The sequence below is a fragment of the Micropterus salmoides genome, unplaced genomic scaffold (genome assembly GCF_014851395.1).
Source record: "Micropterus salmoides isolate LMB-PRFRI ecotype aquatic unplaced genomic scaffold, ASM1485139v1 Ms_hic_scaffold_8, whole genome shotgun sequence".
Taxonomy (NCBI): Eukaryota; Metazoa; Chordata; class Actinopteri; order Centrarchiformes; family Centrarchidae; genus Micropterus; species Micropterus salmoides.
This window is the reverse complement of record NW_024044570.1, coordinates 24,411,664-24,436,520: the sequence shown is the minus strand read 5'-3', so window position 1 is coordinate 24,436,520 and position 24,857 is coordinate 24,411,664. Positions and strand designations below refer to the sequence as shown.

Genomic DNA, 24,857 nt, shown 5'->3' with positions numbered 1-24,857 from the left:
CACAAAAGACACAGTTAACACACACACACAGACAGACACACACACACACACACACTTGTCCCCTTGACACCTCTGCACACACTCTCCCTACATTTCCAAAAACTGTTTGAAGTGAGTCATGCTGGTGCCGGCAGTATCCGTGTGCCCACCAACCCACACAAATGTGCATTCACATTGACACTCACACACACACACACACACACACAAACACAAATGAATGACATTTTTAAAAAAATGGAGGAGCATTGCGCATGTGGCATGAATTATGCATGCTTATAGTCTCTTGTCATCTAAATGCATGTCTCTGTATTTGTCAGTTTGGTTTGTGTGTGCTTTGCATTCATTTGGGAACTCAGATCTACCCCTCCTGTAGAATGGTGATGGCCGAGAGAGAGAGAGAGAGAGAGAGAATAAGGCAGATCCAGGCAACACACATAGAGAAAGAGAGTATATTAATGAAGAGGACTTAGTACAGTCATAGCAAGCAGCTGTGGCTTACACACACACATACACAGGAAAACAGACATATGTATCTAGCTGAAATATTGTAAGCTGAGGGTATGCTGACACACACACACACACACAAACCTACACAGAATGTTATAAAGTTGAGAGGGCCTGTAGTGGCTCCCTATGGGAAGAGCTATAAATTTTGCATTGGAGGAAATGCAGCTCCGTCCCTCCATGCCTTCATCTCTGGGCTCTGTTCTGTGTCCTCTGGCCACGCTCCCCTGACACCCCCCTATGCTTCACTCAACTCATCTATTTGACCCAGTGAAGGGCAAGGAGCTCAGACAGACAGATAAGACTGTGTCCCAAAGTGCCCGCCCCGCTTCCCTGTCTTTTCCTTGGTTTGTGTGTTCATGGGAACATACACCATGACTGAGGGAGGTGTACAGCCTTCTCACAGTGAGACAGAGTCAGCGCTTTGCCATTGCTCTCCTCTGTCGCCAAGCACGCAAGCACGCATTGATGGCAGATTACAAGTAAAATTTTAAAACGGATCTGTTGCATGTTTTAGCTAAGTTAGTTACGCGCTGGAAACCAGGAACCACTTGAGCCTCCACAGGGCAGAAAAAGACCTCTCACAATGTGTGCTAATTATGACTGCTGGTTCCTATCCCACTGTTAAGATTATAATGACAATTTCCTGAATGAAGGACACAACAAACTTCCATTCAAGAATCAAGTGGTGATATGTGATGTTGGTAACAAGTGACTCCACGTTAAATTAACATGTTGGAGCTGTTGGATTGGTGAAGGTAAATGGTGCCAGAGTAAGAAAAAGTAGGTACATTCATAAAATAATAATCGATCAATTGTAACTAAGTAGAAGATCATTAATAACATATTTTCCCCAGATTTACACTATTAACAAAGAAAATAAGATTATATACCTATGTCAGTCAGAGAGGTTGTTTACAGAGTGAAGAAAGAGTGTGTTTGTGCATGCATGATAAAGTGAGCTCCTGAAAAACAGTAAAGACGTCAATGATTGGAGCAATGAATGGGGGTGGGGTGGGGGGGGGGGGCTTTACCATTTTAGTGTGATTACACTGTGTGATTTATATGCTCAGATGGCCCTCATTGCTCATGCTAAGCAAACTCACCACATGTCGCAAAGCTTTAACTTTTTTCATAATTCAGATGGGATTTTTTTTCTTATAGATTTACTGATCATGAAGTGGATTAGACTGAAGCTGAGCTCAAAAACAAACCATGTCTGTTATAATGTAAGTTACTGAGTTTTAGTGTGTTTTTTTTTTTGTTTAGGAGATCAGATACAGTTTCTGCCAAAGCTCCCACTTTCCTTGATTTGTTGTCTTTTTATCCCTTCATTTGTTATGTATGCATTACCAATTTTTTTTAAACCCTTCTCCCAGATATCATTTTCTCGTTCTTCCTTCCGGCTGACATATTTTTATACAGTAAGCCCTGTGTTTTCACAGAGTTCACTCTGATTTCTTATTTCTTCCCTCTTCAACCTAATAATTTCTAACTATTTCAATAAAACAAACCTTATACAGACAAACAGGTTTCAAAAGAATATCAAGCAGGATCTGTGTGCAAAGTGTGTGAGTGTGATACGCCCAAACAGACATGCCCGTTACAATCCACATGTACTCCACTCTAGTTATTTCATTCCTCTGTATCGACTCATCCAGTAGTTTGACTGACGATAATGAACAATTCAAGTTATAGAATTATAAAATCATTTCTTCTTGCACCATTTTCAAAAGATGATGCATGGTCATTAAGAGCTTTCTATCCGCCATGAGAATAAAATAATCTGCACTTCACAAAAGACGAGAGTGTTAATGGGTACAAGAAAAGCGCATGGAACACATGAGAGAAAGTTGTGAGAAACCACCCAATCGATGACAGCTAACAAGTGTTAAACAGTTTATGTCTGGTTTCTCAGGTCTCAAGTCTCTTTTTTAAGGCTTCTCACTTTCATTGCTATTCTTTATATGCTCAGAATGACAGGACACAAAGACACAAGGAAAGCCTCACCGTGGGCAGTAGTGGAAAGTAATGAAGTAATAATAATAATAACTTTGATTTATATAGCGCCTTTCACAAACCCAAGGATGCTTAACAAACAAGGAGGGGGTGGGATTAAAGCTCATAGGCCTCAGTGAAGAGGTGTGTTTTAAGATGGTTTTTAAAGGTACAGTACATAGAGAGGAGGCAGAGCGGATGGCAAGAGGAAGCTTGTTCCAGGGTGAAGGTGCACCAACACAGAAGGCTCTGTCACCAAATGTCCAGAGCCTGGAATTAGGGACAGCGAGCAGGTCCTTGTCAGAGGACCGCAGGGACCGTGCCTGAGTGTAGTGATGGAGTAGATCTGTGAGGTACTGAGGTGCAAGTCCATGGAGAGATTTGTACATCAGGAGGAGGATTTTATATTTGATCCGGGACTTAACTGCCAGCCAGTGAAGCTTCTTAAGGATGGGAGTGATGTGCAGTCCATGTTTTGTGTGGGTGAGCATCCTAGCTGCAGAGTTCTGTGCATACTGGAGTCTGTCAGTAGCCTTGCTGGGCAGACCGAACAGGATACTGTTATAGTAGTCAAGTCAGGAGGTGATGATGGATGAGGGTCTCAGCTACAGAGTTGGAGAGGCACTGTCGGAATCTTGTGTACTTCAGGGAATGCAGAGATTGAGCGGCCATCCACATCCAGTGTGATGTCACCAACCTTTTTGAGAAGTGACTGCGGGGCAAACACCATGAGTTCTGTTTTGTTTTTGTTCAGTTTGAGGAGGTTACTGTCCATCCAGTTCTTTATTTCCTTCAGGCAATTGCAAATCAACACTGGTGGAAGGGGAGTGAGAGGTTTAGTGCTGATGTAGAGCTGGGTGTCATCGGCATAGCAGTGGAAGTATAGTCCATGTTTCCGGATGATCATCCCAAGAGGTAGCATGTAGATATTAAATAGTAGTGGGCCAAGCACTAATCCTTGAGGCACGCCGTGTGAGACTGGCGCCAATTCAGAGCAGATGCCCTTAAGGGGGATGTATTGTTGCCTGTTGGTGAGACAGGATTGAAACCAAGAATACACAGTACCAGTGAGGCCAATGAGTTTGGAGAGGCGAACTCACTGGCCTGTACTTAAGTAGTTTTTCGGTATCTGTACTTTACTGTTAGTTGAGTATTTTCAGTTGATCCTACTTTCACTTTGCTACATTTCCAAGCCATATATTTTTACTCCATTACATTCTGCATGAGACCTTGTTACATCGGTATTAGTAGCCTTTGCAGCGCACCTGAGTGGAGCAGCACTGAAAAACTAATGTAAAACTGATAAAGCCGACTCAGTGCGAATCAACTTCAGCCAGCTGATGCGACACTGGCATACGCAGTGATAATCCAGCACTAGACGGCCCCGCCTCTCTTTCCTGTCAAAGGTGAACATGAATGTTTAAAACTTTGATGAGAGGATGAAGAGGGACTATCCTTCTAGGCATGAGAAGAGAAAAAACTCAATGACAGTGAAGTGCAGGAACAGCAGTCAGGTAAACACGTGTTCTCTCCTCTTATAGTCGGATGTAGATCACAATTAGCCTAATGTGCAGGTGCAGTGAATCTTTCTTTGTCTGTCTGTCCTGCTAACCAGCTGAGCAGCACCGCTCTTGTCTGTCTGTGTCTTGGTAGCTTGCCAGACTGTGTCTGAACAATGTTAGTGAAAGACAACTCTTTATTACGTTTGATAAACGCTGACGGGCCACGGTGTTTATAAACTGTAGCTCGGAAAAAGATGACGATTGCACGTGGAAATGCGTTCATATGCGTGTATACGAAAGTAAACTTGCGCATTCCCGCATGAAACATCTGTGGGACCAGTCCAGACAGGATGTGATCATGGCACTCCTCATACATCATTTAAAAACAAGACAGTGACGTTTAGTTACAACTCTGGACTAATGCATGATGGGAAGCAGTGGATTCACATTGACTATTAAAATGTTGATTAGCAGGGCTGACTGGGCAATATGGATGCACATCTCATTAAATAATAAGCATCACATATTCAGAAAGTCATTTTATAAATAGTTTTTTACATTTGAAAATGTACTGAAGGAAACCTGGAGGAGCCAGTTTGAATGGGCCTGATGCAGCTGATAACATTAATATATTAAAAATATCTATAATTTACAGGGCTATGCTTTAGTTTGTCAGTAGAGTAGATGCTGGATCATTAGCCAGTACAAGAACAGACTCCAGAGAGTCAGCCAGTACAAGCACAGCTGATCCACATCCAGCCTTAGCCAGTACCAGCACAGACCCAGTCCAGACATCTTTAGCAGGTCTCCAGACAGACCCAGGTGAAGTACAAACAGCCTCAGCCCGTACAAGCACAGCCAGAGATGTACAGCCATCAACAGATACAAGCAGCTCAAACCCTAATGGAACAGTTGCTGTTCCATCAAATGAACCAGCAGATTAGCCCCCAGTTTTAATAGACTTCATGAGGACTGAGTTAGCGCGCAGAGGTCCATTCAAACCAGCACTGAATTTTTCTAGAAGAGGTTTCTATTCAGACTTTTTACAGAGGGAAGATTATAGTGAGAGCATTGTGGAGTCAGCTGTGAGTACAGCAAACCGGCTCTGTTTTCGCACTGCGGGTTTGTGACCGAGTGCTAACTTAACTGCAGAGTTTTGCAATGTAAACATCTAAAAACAGAAGCCAACTTTGCTCTGTTTGGGACTGTGAGCTGCACTTTATGAGAGGTGCTGAAGTTAACGTGTAGATTTTTGGTGAGATTGTGAACTGAGAAGTGTTTCAGTTAGTTTTGGTTTCCACCTCCTTGTCTCATCTTAACATACCCAAAGTCCCAAATGGGGTTCTGCATCTGTCAGACGGTTTGAAAGTGATACTACCACAACAGCAGAGCAATACAACATATAAGAAATATCCACTTGTCCTCTTGCGACTCATTTATCCTTATTGTGATTCACTATAACTTACACTGCTGTATTCAAACCTGTCTTGAGTGAGCTTTTTGTAAGATCAATAGATTTGAATGTGTACTACTTTGTACTTTTACTTGAGTAGGTTTATACTGGATGACTTTTACTTGAGTAAAATATTTTAGGTGGTATCTGTACTTCTTCCACCACTGACCATGGGAGACAAAGAAAACAGCCAGCTGCATCACCGACAAGACCTTAAAGGCTTTTATTGCTTAAGCTATACCAACCCCGACTGTTATCTACATTTATATAAATAACCCAAATTCCACCAGTAGTGACAGAGAAGCCAAAACATCAGAGACAGTCAGGGTTTAATGTTCTGACTGTTCCTGTGATACGTGAACACTAGATCTAATAGCTATGGTTCACAAATGCAGCTTCAATGACAGGCAGCTATAAACCCAATTAACTCAATTATATTTTTTTTACAAGGCTAATATTTCAACATGCTAACATTTGCATTGGAACAAGCATTAATTTGAGTCACTATTGGAAAGGGTCAAAATAACGGCTAAGCAACTTTAAATAAATGAGCTTCTGTTAGCTGTTTTTTACAAAAATGACTAGAATTCTGTTGATAGCAGTGCTTTAAATAAACAGCCAATACACTGTACAGACATCACGCACCAACTCCATGTGTGTCAGTGACGAAATTAATGGCAGCAACAGTACCGGGGGAAGTGAAAAAGTGTTTCTGTAGGCTAATATATCTGGCATATACACTGCATTTTTATCAGGCAAGCACATACATATCTGACACAACTGTTAGCATGTTAACATTAGCCAAACTGTTGACATTTAAATTAAAAACTGAGGGAGCACACACATATTCCAGTAATGTGCTGGCTCACTGGCAGACACAAATAACAAAAAGAGAAACTGGAAGAGACTGGAATGCTGTATACGCCCCTCACTCTGAAGCATTTATTTCAACTTAAAAAGACTGATGTTTCTGCAAAGGCTGAAGATAAACCAAAACATCGATCTTTACAAGTGCATCAGAAATAAATGCATCAGAGTGGCAACAATTACACGATGTTTGTGGCTTGATTACGTGGTAGGGAAGAACAGCTATAAGCTTTAATGTTTGTACGAGTATGTCGCTTAAAAGACAACTAGAGGTAATTCGGTGACTTAGTGAATCAGAGAACTGACTATGGACAAAGTCCTCATAGGCAAGTCATTCCACTTGGCACCCATCTTCACAACGCCTCCGGGTAGCTATTTCGGACTAACAACACCAGGCTTCTATCTGAATGAATGGGGAGTGAGCCAGAACTGCACTTATACTGGTCACCTGGACATAAAAACTACATAAATAGAATCAGCAGTAAAATCTAATAAAAGTCGCTGAAAAAGTTGGATGACTTTGCCCCAAAATAAGGTTTAAAAAGCATTTTTCCCGACTGGTTATACTGCTACTACGCATGCGTCACTACTACCACGCACCATGCACACTCGAAGTAAAACACACCCAAATGTCAGTGGAACCACACGATTGGCTGAAATATGTTTCCCGCTTTGGCTGTTAAAAGCAGACGGTTGGCTTTCTAGCGGGAGGGGCGGGATAATCGCCCTCTTTACAGTTACAGGCTTTTCCCATAGAGTTGTATTCAGGATGTGATTGAGTGGTGTGTCTCCTCTATAAAAGTCTCTGCTTTGGACTATAATTGATTGTGACTCATTTTGTTAAAATCATACATAGATAAGGGTGAAAAACACTGTAATACTCCTTTGACTCCTTATTGGTGGTCAGACATCCAAAACTCACAATCTAAAAACTTTTAGTAGGAGAAGCCAAAGGACAAAGAAATGCCTCTACACGAATACTTAAATACATTTAAAATAAGTCCCAACAGAACAGTAAATTTAGGTCTAACGAGTGGAATTCCTTAGTGTACATCTCATTTCCTCTCATTGACTGTCTCACGGTCTTTGCATCTATCTCTTTCTTAAGCATGTATCTCAGGAGATAACATAAAAGTGGCTTTCTGGAATTAAAGCAATACTGCAGCAATAAGCCCTTACTCCTTATCCTTTCTTTGTGTGAGTGTGTGTGTGTGTGTGTGTGTGTGGTGTGTGTGTGTGTGTAGACACACACACACACACACACACACACACACACACACAAGACAGTCAGAGAAACTCTCCTCTCCCCTACTGATCAGTGGCATGGTGCCTCCTGATGTATGACGACCCTATATGATCACAGAGGGCTCAGAAAGCAAAAAGTGAAAGCAAATAAGTGGTGTGAAAGGGATTCCAGAAATATATAGCATAACCTATATGTTCATACCTTTGGGCACATTATTACATGCATGTATACACACCCATACACACACTAACATGATTTATAAAAGAGATTGCAACAGTTAGATTAGATCCAGATGATAAATATTGTTTTTATTTGCCTATTAGCAAATGCACACAAGACAAACATACGCACAAACATGTGGATGTGGACATGGGTTGCAAGGGAGCGCGTCAAAGCCAAGGAACACAAGCACAATTTGAAATGCATCACATTATAAGCAGCAGTGAGAAGGTTGGCCTGGGGGGGTGAAGCAAGGTTTATATTCAGAGGAGGACAAATCTTGGCAGGCATGGAGTACCTATGTTAAGAGGCTTGAGGAAAGGCGGGGGATTGTACTGATGAGGAATTCCAGGAAAGATGTGGGTGGGTGCAGGATTGTGGTCCTGTGGGGATGCTCTGTCTACAGCAGCGATATGGGGCTCAGACAGCGGATTAGTGTTCCTGCTCCATAATCAATTTGCTGTCGGGATCCTGTTGCACATAACCCTAAACATCCACTCCTTGCTTGATCCTGCAAAATCTCTCTCCTTCTTTCTCCCTCCAGCAATTTCACTTCATCTCTTTTTCACCAGTTCACCCTCTGTTTCACCTTAAAACTTTAAGATGTCCAGTCTCTATCGCTCAACCACTTTAATACAGTATCTCACAAAAGTAGTACACCCCTCACATTTTTGTAAATATTTTATTATATCTTTTCATGTGACAACACTGAAGAAATGAGACTTTGCTACAATGTAAAGTAACAAGTGTACAGCTTGTATAACAGTGTAAATTTGCTGTCCCCTCAAAATAACACATCATACAGCCATTAATCTCTAAACCCCTGGCAACAAAAGTGAGCACACCCCTAAGTAAAAATGTCCAAATTGGGCCCAAAGTGTCAATATTTTGTATCAAAAGGGTTTAGGTCTGGAGACATGCTTGGCCGGTTCACAGGCTAACCTCCATGCAGCCCCAGAACCATGACACTCCCACCACCATACTTGACTGTAGGCAGGACACACTTGTCTTTGTACTCCTCAGCTGGTTGCTGCCACACACTCTTGACAGCATCTGAACCAAATACATTTATCTTGGTCTCATCAGTCCACAGGACATGGTTCCAGTTATCCATGTCCTTAGTCTGCTTGTCTTCAGCAAACTGTTTGCGGGCTTTCTTGTGCATCATCTTTAGAAGAGGCTTACTTCTGGGACAACAGCCATGCAGACCAATTTGATGCAGTGTGCGGCGTATGGTCTGAGCACTGACAGGCTCCCACCCCTTTAACCTCTGCAGCAATGCTGGCAGCACTCATACATCTATTTCCTAAAGACAACCTCTGGATATGACGCTGAACACGTGCACTCAACTTCTTTGGTCGACCATGGCGAGCCCTGTTCTGAGTGGAACCTGTCCTGTTGAACCGCTGTATGGTCTTGGCCACCGTGCTGCAGCTCAGTTTCAGGGTCTTGGCAATCTTCTTATAGCCTAGGTCATCTTTATGTAGAGCAATTATTTTTAGTTAGATCCTCAGAGAGTTCTTTGCCATGAGGTGCCATGTTGAACTTCCAGTGACCCGTATGAGGGAGTGTGAGAGCGATAACACCAAATTTAACACACCTGCTCCCCATTCACACCTGAGACCTTGTAGCACTTACAAGTCACATACACACTGAGGAGGGAAAACGGCTAATTGGGCCCAGTTTGGATATTTTCACTTAGGGGTGTACTCACTTTTGTTGCCAGGGGTTTAGACATTAATGGCTGTGTGATGTGTTATTTTGAGGGGACAGCAAATTTACACTGTTATACAAGCTGTACACTCACTATATTATATTGTAGCAAAGTGTCACTTCTTCAGTGTTGTCATATGAAATGATATAATAAAATATTTACAAAAATGTGAGGGGTGTACTCACTTTTGAGATACTGTAAACTTGCACATGAAATTGTCCAGAATCTAAAAATAAAAGTTTTTCTACTAACCTCTTAAAAACTTCCTATCTCCTAGTACTTTGCTACAAAATGTGTGTCGTTTTCCACTAGCCACAGTTGATTCTGCACCCACTGCATTTTAGGGCAATATGGGGGACTTTGGGAGTAATTATATCAGGGTTTGTGTGTGTGTGTGTGTGTGTGTGTGTGTGTGTGTGTGTGTGTGTGTGTGTGTGTGTATGAGATGTAGAGTTTAGCCTTGACCAAGGGCAAACTATTAGCTTCATCTCACCCATGGGTCCAAGCTTGCTGCCATCTGCTCCAGCGCTTAGGGGTCATAATACTGGCTGACCAATCAATAGCATATTACATGTTGGCACCGTGCGCAAACCACAGGCATGACTTTCTTTGCTTATTAAAAAGGCAAGGTACATTAGACTCCAGAGAGGAAATACACAACATTTCCCACAAACAATATCAATACTACAAAGTGAAATTAAAAATGTAATTTCTGTTTGCAGAAAAACAAGACTGTTGTCCATCAAAATTGTATTTTGTGGAACAGAGGGCTATTTTCTTATTCAGCCTTCATTTTAAATTCAGTCTCACAGAAAATAAGGTTCTTTTCTTTTAAGAAAGATGTGCTGGCATTTGCTGAAGGTGTCTGAATCTGTGTATGTGTGTATATGAGGCCCCATCTACACTACTCCGTTTTAGCTTCAAAACGGAGAATTAAAACGAATATGATGTCTGGCCACACCAGCTTTTTAGCTGCGTATCACAGTTGATCTCCGTCTCTACTAAAATGACTGAAAATGCACATCTAGTGGCCGTACACTGGACATGCGCGTGCGGGTGTAAACATAAAGCAGTTGGTCTGTTCTGTAGATACAGAAGATTTGACAAAAGAATAAAATACTACAGACAAAGAACCACACCAGATTTTAATAACGAGCTGGGACTGTTACTGTAAGGAACACAGGAGATAAAAGTGGCTGTGACGGCGGAAAACAGACTGGGAATCGTCGTAAGGTAAATACAGTGACATACACACTACAAGTGTAGGCTATAAGTGTTATTTGCACAGTACAAAATATTTTAATAAAAATACCCTGTCAAAAACTCTGTCCATAGCATTGTGTTTCTACTTTACATGACTTGTGAGACCCAATCAGAGAGTCTTCATTTTTGCTGTTTTAGTCTGGACGGGAGGCACAAACGCAGCAAAAGGGCTCCTTTTTAAAACAAAAAAGCAGTAGCATGGATGGGGCCTAAGTGTGTCTGCAGAGGGGAGGAGTACTTTGAGATGAAAGACCAGAGAGACAGCCAGGAGGGGAGGCAGTGACAGCAGGTGGTGCTAGGAGCACTCCTGCTCAGGGTAAAGGAGGCAGAGAGGTGTTGGTGTCAACAGATCAATAAGTGTGAGACTGGGTAGAGGACTATCCATTGCAGACTGTCTGACAAAGATAAAGCTGAAAGGTGTAGTCCAGGCATAAAAAAGAATACACAAACAAAGTGTAATAGCAGCTGAAAAATAATATGGCTGTTTCTGTCCAGACAAGTTTCTCAGACAAGCATAATCATCTATGGGATAGTAGAAATGTAAATACAATGCTGTATCAGAGGACAAGACTTGACCCCACTAATGATACAACAGCTTGTCTTAATACAAGTGCACACATACATTATGCACACATATAAACACACACACCCCTGCAGCCTGTCAAACACTATCCATGGCCCTCTTATTGGACCAGGCACATCATCACCTTTTCTGATTCCTGTGGGCACACACAGATGAGAGCTACTAATTGCCTTGCTGGGGCACCGACGTGACTCGCATATGACCAGATATGGTTTGGACTCATTGGAGGGTTTATGTGTCCGTGGTGAGTTTGTGAGTTGTTTGAGTGAGACAATAAAAAGGTTGACGTTTTTTAGAGGGATGTGTGCTATTATGCAGGATGAATTCTTATCAGTCTGGTTGATGGCACAAGGACCCGGGTGAGGAGCCTTTGAAGTGTCCTTAGTGCCTGCTAAACTATCCTGTTAAGAAAAGGTGAACATGAATCAAAGTGGCAGTCTTACCTTGGCCTGGCCTCAATGCCGTGCTGAAAACAACAGAGAGAGAGAGAGAGAGAGAGAGAGAGAGAGAGAGAGAGAGAGAGAGAGAGAGAGAGAGAGAGAGAGAGAGAGAGACAGAGAGAGAGAGAGAGAGAGAACAAAACATATTTAAAATCTTTGCACAGGTGGTGTGGATAACAAATAAAAGGTAAACAACATAATTTACATGAACTTGGTCCACAGCTGGTATGCCTCTAAATCTGACCAATTAATTTTCACTTTCATCCAGCAGTTGTGCTCATGTGTATTTATAAGCTTTTAAATGGGCAGTCTGGAACAAAGCACCAGGTGAGCTGCAAACATTATTCACATGATGGCTTTTCTGTTTAATTTGGATTGGGTATTAAAACATTTTTCCATGTCAAAATGATGGACGTGATTCGTTGACTGCCAGTATGTGACTGCTACACAAACATTGCACGCAAAAGATTTATTCATGAGACGAATGAAAAATTGAATCACATCTCAAATTCTGTCAATTTCCAGAAGCTATAAATGCATTATTTCACAAGGCTTACCCGTAACATTTAAATTATTGCTATGTATCTACCCTAGTATTTATCACGTCTAACACACAGCTCCAGTATGCATGCACCACACTTGAAATGGCTGTCATGTACTACAGCAAAACTACTTACTATACCATCCCTGATCTCATTTGGTTTATTTTCAGTCCAAAGGACCATGTGCATGAGATGGCCTCTTTTGTTACTTTGTTGTTAATATTCATCCTCAGCACTGATTTTACTGTAGTACTAGACCTTGACTAGAAAGGGATTTTGACACTGTGTAACTAACGGCTTCTTGAAGGCAGTGGCTGATGAGTGGAGGCTGCGGAGCACTGACTGACTGTCTGCCTCACTGACTAAGATTTGGCTTTAAATTTAATTATCTTTCGATCTGGACAAATACATGGTTTCAAAGATTGGAATATTGGATTTTTTCTTAGCTTACCTTGTCAAACACTTCCATAGAGGCAAAAGTCAATTTGTTAAATCATTCACCAAAGAAGCTCTTGACTGGCTGCCTCTGCAAAAAGTAAACATTTGCTAACTTCTTTCAGTTTCTCCTGTGGTTGGTTGGTTAAATCACCTACCATTAGTTGACAGCTAACCGTGGCAGGTTTTAAGACACCCAAAAAGAAAACGACATACACAAGTCTTCTTTAAATTAAAGTTGAAAAACTTTTGTCCACTGTTGTTTTTTTTTAAATATACCTGACTGTGCATTAAAAACACAAAAAGCTAATAAGTGGACCGCAGATATCATTAATCAAGGGGTCAAACTATTAAGTGAGTAATAGCTACACATTTGCATATTAACATAACTTGCATTAATTTGACTTGCATTGTATTAGTTTTTCAACTTCAATGATTCCCCTGAAGAGGTGAAAATCAACAATAAACTTATTCAACTACCATGTTTTGCCTTTGATGTCCTGATAATACATTGGCAGTCATTCCTGGTGATCAAATAGAGTCAGATGCTGTGCTATGCTAAATGTTAAAAGCACTTTGTTACTGATTGTCTGGTTTCAACTTGGCTGCATTCCACACCAGTTCATTTTCCTGATGTTGATCTATGTTAAGAAGTGTTGCGTTAATATTGTGCATGGTAGTTCTTTGATAGCATTACATTAAGACAAAAAAAGTGGAATATTACTATAGTCTCAGTTGTGTTTTGATTTAATTTGGTCCAATTAAAGAGTTGTTTTTAGTGCCAATGCCACAAAATTAAAATAAATATGATGTGAGAAAGAAGCTAAAGGCTATAGAGGTTTGTTCCAACTGTAATTATTACAGTTACCGTACCAACAGTATAGAGAAAAATCACACCTTCAGGGTTGAATAACAGCAGATTCAACATTTCCTATATAATTCACATGGCCTTTAGCAATTCAAGCAATATGTGCATATACAAAAACTGGTCTCTCAAAGCTAAGATTAACCTGGACTTGGTGTGTTTGTTATCAAAAGATGCAACCTGCAGCTGCACCACTCTTAATTTAAAAACAATATCAACTTCATGGAATGAAGCACCAAGCTTTATTTCAACAGTATGCTGTTCCAAAAAAGAATCTGTCTGCTGTTTAGAATTTATTTATGCTAAATTAGTATCCAGAATAATCCCACCTCAATTTTTTCTAGGCATACTTTCCTCTAAAATTAAAGCTTACGTCATTTGACATTTCATTAGGTCAGTCATAAATATAACGAAACCCTGTGTTATGACCCTGGGGTCATATTTTGTTAATAGTTTATCTCACCCTGCACTGCCAGCTGTTCTCCTCCCTTAGAGTGTGTTTGTGTAAATGCTCCGTACTTGTATAGCGCCTTTCTAGTCTTTTCGACCACTCAAAGCGCTTTTACAGTACATCTGCATTCACCAGTCACACACATTCATACACTGAGTGCTCAAACGGAAACTAACATTCACACACATTCATACACTGGCGGAACAGCCGCCAGGGGCAAATCGGGGTTCAGTATCTTGCCCAAGGACACTTCGACACGCAACCAGGGGGAGCCAGGGATTGAACCGCCGACCTTCCGATTAACGGCCAACCCGCTCTACCTCCACAGGTACACCGCCTGTGTGTGTGTGTGTGTGTGTGTGTGTGTGTGTGTGTGTGTGTGTGGTGTGTGTGTGTGTGTGTGTGTGTGTGTGTGTGTGTGTGCGCGTGCGTGCGTGCAGGTAATGGAGAACAGGTGGGCACACTGGATTGGTCCTGCAGAGCTAATTGCTGCCTACTGATTGGTCAGCTGGATGACAGGAACTCTGACAAGAACTCCCCTCCTCTCTCTCTGCCATTCCTCACCTGAGCCTGTGTTTGTTGTGAGTACAGAACTGTTGTGCTCATACGAGACTTTGTAAGTGAACCTGTGTAGTGAACACACTAAACTTTGAATAGCTTAACTTACTTGTTGACAACCTTGTTTTGTTGGCTTTAGCCATTTTGTTTGTTATATACAGATTTCTTTGTTGTGGCACCTTTTTTTTTTTTATCCTGTTTTTGGAATTGGAAGCCTAGTTTAGAGCTTTGTCGTCTTTACTTTTTGTTAAGTTTCTAAAAGTGGTGGTTGTTTTGGGCACTGTTCATCTGACATTAATAAAAACTACTAAATTGTATTTCCTGTGTTCTGGCATTGCTTTATGTTGTATCCAGGAAACCCCTAGACCTTGGGACGTAACACCTGCGAGGCAAGTGAGAAATGTTTTATTCTGGTGATCAATTTTCTAACTCTAATTTAAACAGTTTTCTCTCCTGTGTTTGACTTAATAACTAGTATAAAATGTCTTGCCAGGTGATATATCATGTGTATTAGCAACTTGTGTAAGATTACTGTCATGTCTTCCTCTTGGCTGGAAGTTAATCCTAGCAAAACCTTCTTTATTTAACCTGTTAAATCAAAAATACAGGAGAACAATTCTACCCCACAAAATGGATAGCCAAAGTGTTGTGTTTTTTTTGTGTTTTTTTCTTCCTCTTATACACATTCAAAATGTAGAAAAACGTTTATCATGAAATGAGTGAAAAGTCTCAAGGTTTCATTGGTAATCCCATGGAGATTTGAAATCCGTCCACATGATGAATTATAAATCACGTTTTGTTTTTCAATAGTTTTTAAACTATTATGCATTATATATTAAACTGCATGGGGGAGGGAGGGGGGGGGATCCTTGACAACACGCTTATTATTTTGAGCTATGGGGGGGGAGACTGCATTGTCTTAAATCAGCCAGTTCACTGTGACCTGGGTCACGGCTGACTCAGGGTTGGGTCACTAATGCAGACTTCCAGTGCTTGGCTAATGAGGCATCTTGGCTTTGTTTTCATGCCAGGAGTCCTTTACAGCTTAAACACTATCTATTCAGTCATACGTGTGAAAATGAGGCCTAACAGTTGCACAATAAAGAGGGTGATGCAGACATAAGTGGACTGACATGCACCGGCTCATAGGAACATGTCTGTGGATTCCATGCATTTCTTTTGTCACCTATTGTAGCATAAGAGAGAGAGAGAGAGAGAGAGAGAGAGGGAGGGAGAGAGAGATATTACATGCATGCACCATCTGCCCTCTGACTTAGTGTGTTGAGTCACTTTGCGCTCTGTATCAATGTTTTAGATGACAAGAATCTTTCTGTGCTTGTACCAGAAAGATCACTTCCTGCCCAGTGACATTAAATTTTTAATTACTACAGCCATTAAGGAATGTAAACACACTGGCTGTACGAATGAGTACCTACTGGCACTTTTTCATAAAAATGCGGAGACTGAGAATTTGATAATAAATGGACTCAGACTGAGACACACAATATATTCTCCCACTGATCAATTTTCAGAATTTTTTTCATCGCTGCAAACGCTCTTTATTGTATGCATGTGTCTCTACACCTATGTGACCCTGTGCTTGCAATAAAAGATTAACAGAACCAGTTATAATTTGTTTGTCCAACCTTAAGCAAAAAGATTCACCTCAATTATGTGGACTATTCTTTGGGGAACAGTTTAAAGGACAGGTTTTATGCAGGTAAGAAATATTTTACAACATAGTTGCTCCATTGCACAGGCTTGCTGTCAACATGGCTGCAGTATGTGATATTCTTACAAAGCAGCAGTGGTGTCTGACTTGACTCTGAAGCTGATAGTCTTTCTTTCCTTAAAGTTGCAATCTATACACCCAAAAAGTGCTGGAGGCAATCACTGTAGCTTTCTGGCAAACAGGATTAGACTGTGCTTTACAGGAGGAGAAATAAACAAAACGGGGTCAACCCATTTCTATGTATTTTCATTCAAACAAAGCTGAAGGTAACAGCTTTTTTTTTTTTTCCCTCAGTGCAGTCTATTTATCTTTCTATTCTCAAGCTTATATCATGGCTTCATGGATTTCAAATCCCAAATACTGACTCACAACAGTACAGGATTTTTGAAATAAGAATGATTATAGACGATGCACTACTACAGCTTTGCTGGTAGTGGGCTATAATGCTGGAACAGATTAATGGTACTAGTAGATCAACACAAAATGAAATCTTTTTCAATCATGACATTTGACTGTTAAGACAATCACTAAGCTCGTGACGTTTTAAACAATTACTGTAACTTCATAATCAATCATTTGTAGATTAATCAAAAAAGGTATTGTTTCAGCCCTACTGTCATAGTGAAGGAGCACCTTACATAACAGAACTGCAGTAAAGAAGCAAGTGAAATTATTGTAGTTCAATGTGCCATCTGTAATCATATACTTTGAGGCCGATAAACTTAAGGTGCATTCACACCGTAAGCGAATCCAGCGTTTTGGGCGGCTTGGTTACATGCAAAGACGCAAATTCACATGAATTTGCTGGTTTGCGCGAGTTAAAATTTTTCAACTTGAGTGAAAAAAATAGAACGGCATCCTGTTGTAGTTATTTCGGCATCAGTTTGATACGTTTTTTTGCAATTAAATCACAGCAAAAGGTTTACTTTGGGTTCATATAGAAGTAGTATTCGTGGGCTGTGTCTATTCGCTTAAAACACGTTGTGTGTGTGTGTGAACACTCAATGTCCTGCGGTCAAACTTGCACGAGTAAAGCGAGGCGAATATGAAATTCGCTTTACAGCGGTAGAGTAAGTGAGCAAGTAGGAGAACTGAGGGTTGAGTCAGTTGCTCTCTGGATCCATGAGGCTCTACACATTTAATGTTGCACCGAAGATAAAAGGTGAGTTCAGGTGGACTTGATGTAACTCACTTTGAACAGTGTGTATTCACACACCCACAAAAAGATACATCACAAGTAAATTGCTGCACAAGCTCACTCTCCATACACACACACACACACAGCTACAAAAGCAATCCGCACATCAGCTACCACCATTACTGCAGCCTCCCTGGTCCCATCACAGCATTGCCAGGGAGCACTCAAACCTCCTTTCCGGACTGCGGTGACTAAAGTAAACGGAGTGACAAATGGACCAATGGGATATTTTGTTTGGGATCTATAAGCAGTAAAAGCCTTCTCTTGGATTTTCAAATGAGGGAGTGAAGGCCAGTAGAATCAGAAGTAATGTGAATGCATTGACGTGGCCTGCACTTCTGGTTGACTTAATGTGCAAAAGTATTAAACTACACTCTTTCATCCCTGCTGCTATACGCTTTTTTTAATAAGTCACTGTGAGTTGTGGACTTCTGTGTAGTATGTATTCATTTTTTGTTTCTTACCGATGTATGGCTGTTGTTTTGTATAACATGTATTATTTATGTCACATACTGCTGCACAATGAATTCCCCCCTGGGGATAATAAAGACTCCTTGAACTTGAACATACTGTAACTGCACACACGCTTAGGTGCGAGCGGTAATTTGGCATAAGAACCTTAATTTGACTAAGGGTCGAGAAGAGAAACACCGTACCCAGCTGCTGTGTTCATGATTGACAAACACTGTAAATATAGTTATGTCTGTGCTTCATCAGCCAACAGCTCAGTATTTATTGACATCCAACTAACTGTATCATCCTGACACAGCTGACTTTATGAAAGGAAAACTGCATTTTTCTACCTGAACATAATGTATGCCCGATTAAATACAGCCAGTCCATTCTTTTATGTGAAACAAAGCTGTGTGGCACTTGTTTATGTGTATATTCATTCTGCCAAAATGACTATGCAGAAGGTGCTACAGTCATTGGAAAGATAATCCTTTAAGTTGAAGGCCTAGGATCAGGCCTCCATTAAGCATCCACCCTGCTTAGGTGACTTTAAGTAAGGCACCAAGTCCTTATTAGCAGGAAGTTAGGCTACAAGAAGGAAGGTCGAGGTGCCACTGCTGACTGTCCTATGTTATAAACTATGAATAACAACTATGTACAGCAATATTTATTGCTGTAAAAAAGCACTGTGAAGGTGGCTACACATGATCCGCTATATAACAGCTTTGTGCTGGCTGGCAAATTGTTTGTAATTGTTTATTGACAAGAGCAATAGCACCCACTTTTACAGGGCTGACTTTGGCACTGGACATCTGTGTTTAAAGTGTAAATTAATTAAAGATTGACCCTGTTTGCTTTCACACAGACCTTGTGATGTGACGCTATGTTGTCATTTAGGGTGTCAGGTTTGCTCAAATATGGGCCTCTGGAACAAATGCATTGGTTTTTTATTCATTTTTTATTCATTTTTAAGACTGGTATGTAAATTAAGTTCCTTGCTGGCTAGTTGTGTGTGTATGTCCTTGTTAGTTTTATTTAGTAGTTACTCATATTTAGTCCACGGTATACTATATTTTTAATCAACTTTTAGTTGACTAAAAGTCTGGGTATTTTAGTCAAAAGAAAATCAAAAGTATTTTCGTCTAGTTTTAGTCATTAACCATCATTTTAGTCTTTTCTATCTCATAAGTATAATTTTGATTAGCATTTTGGTCAATCTGCTCCAAAATAGAGATATTTATCATTTTAGTCTTTATTTCACTCATTTCACATATAGATGTTTTGTAAAATTTGAATGTTAGCTTTTTTCTAATTTTTATTGCAAAGGAGACATTAACTTACCTCAATACCCAGGTGGTTAGCCTTGATATGCCAGATACCAGTGTTTTTTCCAAAAATCTTATAACCACATCGCTTGCGTATAAATAGGTACTCTGGTAATCTCTACTATCACAATAGTAATCTTTACTCATTACCATTGACGGCAACATTGCCAAGCACCATTGCTCTAAAAGTTGCTCTGTGTGTCATCAGCTTAATGTTTTCCTCACGCACCAGGTGGTCGGCCAGCATTCAAAGCACATGAAGAAAAAATTATTGCTGAATGAACACACTGTTCAAGTCAACATTTAGAGGGAGAAAATATGGCCTGTAATATTTTGTCTCATTATACTGACAAAAAGAAAGAGAGATTTTATTAATGTTTTTATTTTATGAATTACATTTTAGTCTTGTCATTTTTCGTCAACAATATTGCATGTTAAGGTAGTCACAGTCAGTGTTTAAGTACATTGTCGCCGCATCGTCATCCTCTCATTTTAGTCACGGGAAAAAAAGTTTGTTGACAAATATATTTCATTTAGTTTTGTCTGACGAAAGTAACACTAGAATAAAATGGATCCAGTTTACTTGGTCAGACAAATTCACGTAGGCAAAAATGTTTATAAATCCTCAAACATACCCTAAACCTTAACTATAGAATGTAACAAGAATGAAAATTCCCATGAATTACATCCACAAAGACCTTACATTCAGAGTGCCATATTTGAGCAAGGCCAACACCTTTAACTTCCTGTATAGTCTATTATATGACACTGTAGCTTATGCAAAGCAAACATGAAGAGTGAACAAAAGCAATTGAAGAAGCAGAAAAAGGATAACAAGGAAGGAAGGTTCTTCTCACCTGCACTCTGTGGGCTGGTCCAGGTGCCGCTGCGAGAGCCTGTGCTACCACTGCAGGACCTGCTGCCTCGGCCTGTTCCAGCAGGCACAGCTGGTTTGTGATGTTGGCCATCTCTTCCTGCAGACGCTCAGTTTCGACACTGATCTCGGCAATTTTCTCAGCAGCGGATGCCGTGAGGAACGCCTCTTTGAGGTCTACCAGGTGAAGGGTCCTCTTCTCCTCCAGACGCACCAATCTGCGGAGCTCATCGAACTGGGTGTTCACATAAGCCTCTAGCTCCTCTGTAGACATCTAACATATGCAGATGAGGTATGGGACACAGAAAGGGAGAGAGCCTGAGTGAAGGACTGCGGAATGGGGATAAATGTATGTAGTCCGCAAGTTACCAAGATCGAAAGAGATTCTGGGCTGCCATTTCAAATGACCCGGAGTGAAGTATTTCAGTGAATCATATGTATGAATCATTAAGATGAGCTTATAAAAACTGCGATGAGATGACAATTTATATGTAAGGATATGAAATGAACATGCAGTGTCGAAATAGAGAGACGCATATGGGATGACCACAGTATAGGGGCCAGAATTTTACTTTGACATGCGAATATTATTTTAATAAACCCACTGGTCTCATTCATGCAGTAGCTAATTGATAGCATGAAGCAGATCCCCTGGAGGCAAACATACCATCTGTAGATAGAGACCTCAGAGGCTCCTTCTTCCACAGCCAGCCATCTGTTTGGCTTTCAAGGCAACTACACTGCTCACTGAGATACCTTTTTAATCCATTTCCCTGTTCTCTGATGAGGCTCTCTTTAGCTATGACTCATTATGTTGAAACGCCTCAATAAACACACGCCTCCCTAAAATCCTTCCCACTGTTATGGCTCCACCTCCAACGCAGATGCTGTCAAGAGGCAAAACACCCCAAAGTCCCTTGTCATGATCTCTGCTCCTGAATGTTATAATCACGTCAATCTATGAACATCAGTTGCTCTGTCTCTCCTCTTCCCTTGAGCAGAACTTCACTTTCTTCCTTTCCATCTATTTTATCTTGTTTCCCCTCAGCCACCCTCTCTCCAGTGAAGCAAAGACTCATCAGTCTTTACTGAGGTTGGCAGAACCACAGCCCCTTGGGGCCAAAGGTTTTATCGTGTATTTGCCATTTCTGCACAAGCAATCAGATTCTCCAAATTGCCCATTAAACCAAGAGCAAGAAGTAACATTTTTAATTTACTTTCTTTGTATGAGCAGAGAAAAAAAATTGTGCATTGTTCATTCTGAATGAGACAGAGAGACGTAGTTAACATCTAATTGGAAAGCAAAGAGTAGTTTTCTCTTTTTGATTCACCAAAAGCATCACCCTGAATACATTTCTGATGAATTAGGGACAACAGACTGCAACTGCCTTGGAGTAGCAACATGTCCCGTTCCTTGTCCAGATACTCAAGTGTGAATGTGGAAGATTGGAGCGAATGAAGCATCATTTTCCAAATCTATGATTCTGTGCCTCAGGAAGTTCTTTTTCTTTAACCCAAAGAGCAATAAATGTGCTCAAATATAATAAATCCTCTGAATTAACAATATAGGCTGATTAAATCTTATAGAAGACTCATTCACTTACAAACCTATTCACAAATGACAGAGCTTTTACTAGTCACTTGTCAAGGACACCCAATGTGGATCAACACATTCAATATTCAAATCCAATTCCCCAGCAAATCTAAATAATCCTTTAAAATATTAATTTTTAAAGCTTAGACATATGCTAGGTATTTACATTTATTATCTTTTAGCCAAACAGAATATATGTCTGTCAACGTTTCCAATGATATCTATAAATTCATTAACAGCTAGCAAGTCAGGTGTAGCTTTAGCATTCAGCTACCATCATGAATAACAACGAAGAGTTCATTGGAGCTATTTCTTGGCTATCAAGGACTTAAAGTGAGACTATGCAACTGATGTTAGCTAATGTTACAAATCATGTTTTTAACGGTAGCAAAAGTTAAATATATATATTGTGGTTGTCCTGACAATCCTGATTCAATTCACTGACTTTTGCTAATGTTATATTATGTTCTACAATGTACTGCAATCCTGTTGTTGACCACAGTGTTTAGCAAAAGTAAAATAGGCTAACTTTAAATATGTGGTACATCTGTGACAACAGATTAGCACTCATGAATGTCTCCAGTTGCATTCCACTTTGAATGGCATCATTTTACACAAATGAGTCATTCAGAACATATGTATTAATTTAAAGAGGTCATGTTATGCTAATTTTCAGGTTCATAATTTCATTTAAGGGTTGTACCATAACACCTTTCGCCCAATGTCAGCTGGGACTGGCTCCAGCTCCCTCGCGACCCTGTACGCAGGATAAGTGGTTGACGATGGATGGTTGTACCAGAACAGGTTTACGCCCTCTGTTGACTGCTCCGTTTTAGCTACTGAGTGAAGCATCTCACTTCTATTTGATCTTTGCTGGGAGTTGCACATGCACAGTGCCTACGTAAGGACAAGCAAGGTAGTGTGATCCAAAACAAAGCCGCTTCAAACGGTAATCGGCTTCGGTTCAGCCGTGCGTGCATGAGCTTGAGTCTGCCTGACTCTGATCCCGAAACACAGGCAAAATAACCCAAACCAGCTTCACAACCTAGACTGGAACAATAGTTTAAGAGTGTTAATTTGTAACAAATGTATCTTTCTTATGCAACATTTTAACTGTGCACTGTCATCACAGTTACACCTTTATGTCCATTGACTGCCTGGAGAGTGTCTAACATTATTGTTAGATACTCTCCATTATAATTATTTTACTTTCATATTTAGTCTGAGGACGTGCCACACCAGGCACTAGGCAAGCATTAAGAAATGTGTTATACAATGATGTAGATAGGTTACGGAAGCAAAGGCAGGACTACAATCCATCTGTTTTCAGGCAGTTCAGAGCCGTCTCTTCTGTGGGAGATGTTAACTCCCTTTGGGGTGGACTTTTTCACTTTGCAAACCTATTACATGCACAAAAAAATATAAAATACAATAAAAGGAAAAAGGCCAAAAAGCATAATATGACCTCGATAGAAAATCTGCATCTGCGAATCTATGGCCATGACAGGAGAATGGAGAGAAAGCAGCTAGCATAAATCATGAAGAACAATGTTACCCAAGAGCAGAGCTACAACATGAATAGGGCACAAAGAGTTGCGCTATAAAACTTATCTGTCATCAACATGACTCATTCCATCGCCGCATCTCCCAATCTCCACGAACTCCACAGAGCCCCATGCCCCCTCAACAGTCAACAGAGTCGTGATCCTGGATCTGTGCTCTTTGTGTTTGTGGAGCAGGAGCCCTCTGTCCTCGGACAATTCACTCAGTGACAGAGTTTCTCTGAGAATTTGTCCAACTAGCAAGGAAAGAGCATTCATGCGTGCTAATCTTCATTTGCATTGCTGCAAGATGAGGCCACGAAATGAGGCCTCAGGAGAGACAGCGGCACACTGCTTACAAGGGCAGAGTTAGAGGAAGGACAGGGGACGAGAGTGAATGAGAGAGAGAGAGAGTACAGGCAGAGGTAGGACATCAGGCAAGCAGATTAAGAAAGCAAATTTCTTCTGAAGCAAAGGTAGCAAGTTAGGGCAAGCAGATTAGGAAAGCAAATTTATTTTTCAGTGTTTAACATGCTTTGCATTATAACTAGAACCATTCTTATTTAAGGAGTTTAGGCATGACAAGCAAAGAAAGGGGTAATGCAAATGCCTTTGTCACTTCAGACCTCACATATGCAATGTGATCTACAGCCACGTCTCTCTATCAAAACTGTAATTTTAGCCATAAAATGTCAACTTGAATCCTGTTTTTATTACTTTATAGACAATATATGGGAGATGGGAGATGTGAAAGGGGCTGAAAGTTGAATTGTGAGAGAAAGCTAGGATCTGTGGCTTGCTGAAAATAGAAAACTTCTAATACATTCCACAAACACTTGGTTACAATATAGCAAGACACTCAAATAGAATTAAACTTCACACGTTGGTGTACTTTATGGACTGGCTACAAAAAAGGTTGCGCTACTCATTAGCGCTGATGAAAAAAACTGCAGAAAAAGAACCAAAGCCCTTGGGAATTAAACTATATCAGTGTAAAAAAAACAAAAAAAACAAACAAAAATGTTGTCACATTACTTTGGTGAGACATCAAGGGACTACAAAAGTAAACTGAAAACAGCTCATGACAAATATCAAAGTAGCCCTCAGCTTTTAATCTTAACCTCTTCAACTGTGCAGTGGGTCCATCATTACAAATGCATTTTAGTCGACAAAAGCATTTTCATTTGTAGGTAAGTCCCAACGATATGTTATACCAAATTACATGATGGTTATGATGAATATAAGACATCTAGAATTTACTGGTTGATTACTTGCATCCTGCAGCTTCAGTGAAGTGATGAAAAATGCAGATGCAGTATATATTTTTGGAAACTGGCATAGAGAGATGAAAATGTTTTATCTAACTTTGATGCATCTTAAGATGAATTGTGTAAACGCTAGAGTTCAAATGGTGAACTTTCTTTGAATGTTCTCACTGCCAAATCAGAGCCGCTCCTGCTGCTTATTCAGAGGTCTGTTTTGTGTGATGCTTTTTAAAAA

At 40.5% G+C, this 24,857-nt stretch overlaps 1 protein-coding gene across 2 annotated transcripts in view; it reads right to left on the bottom strand.

Annotated features, from left to right (window-relative positions):
• The window catches only part of trim44 (tripartite motif containing 44), a 53,470-nt gene that overhangs the window by 20,380 nt on the left and 8,233 nt on the right, over nt 1–24,857 (bottom strand). For both annotated transcript variants that reach the window (XM_038705789.1, XM_038705788.1), the window contains exons 4-5: nt 20,206–20,496; nt 11,793–11,815 (exon numbers count right to left, since the gene is read on the bottom strand). In XM_038705789.1, the coding sequence (XP_038561717.1) occupies nt 11,793–11,815; nt 20,206–20,496 (314 nt within the window). The remainder of the gene's footprint in view (nt 1–11,792; nt 11,816–20,205; nt 20,497–24,857) is intronic.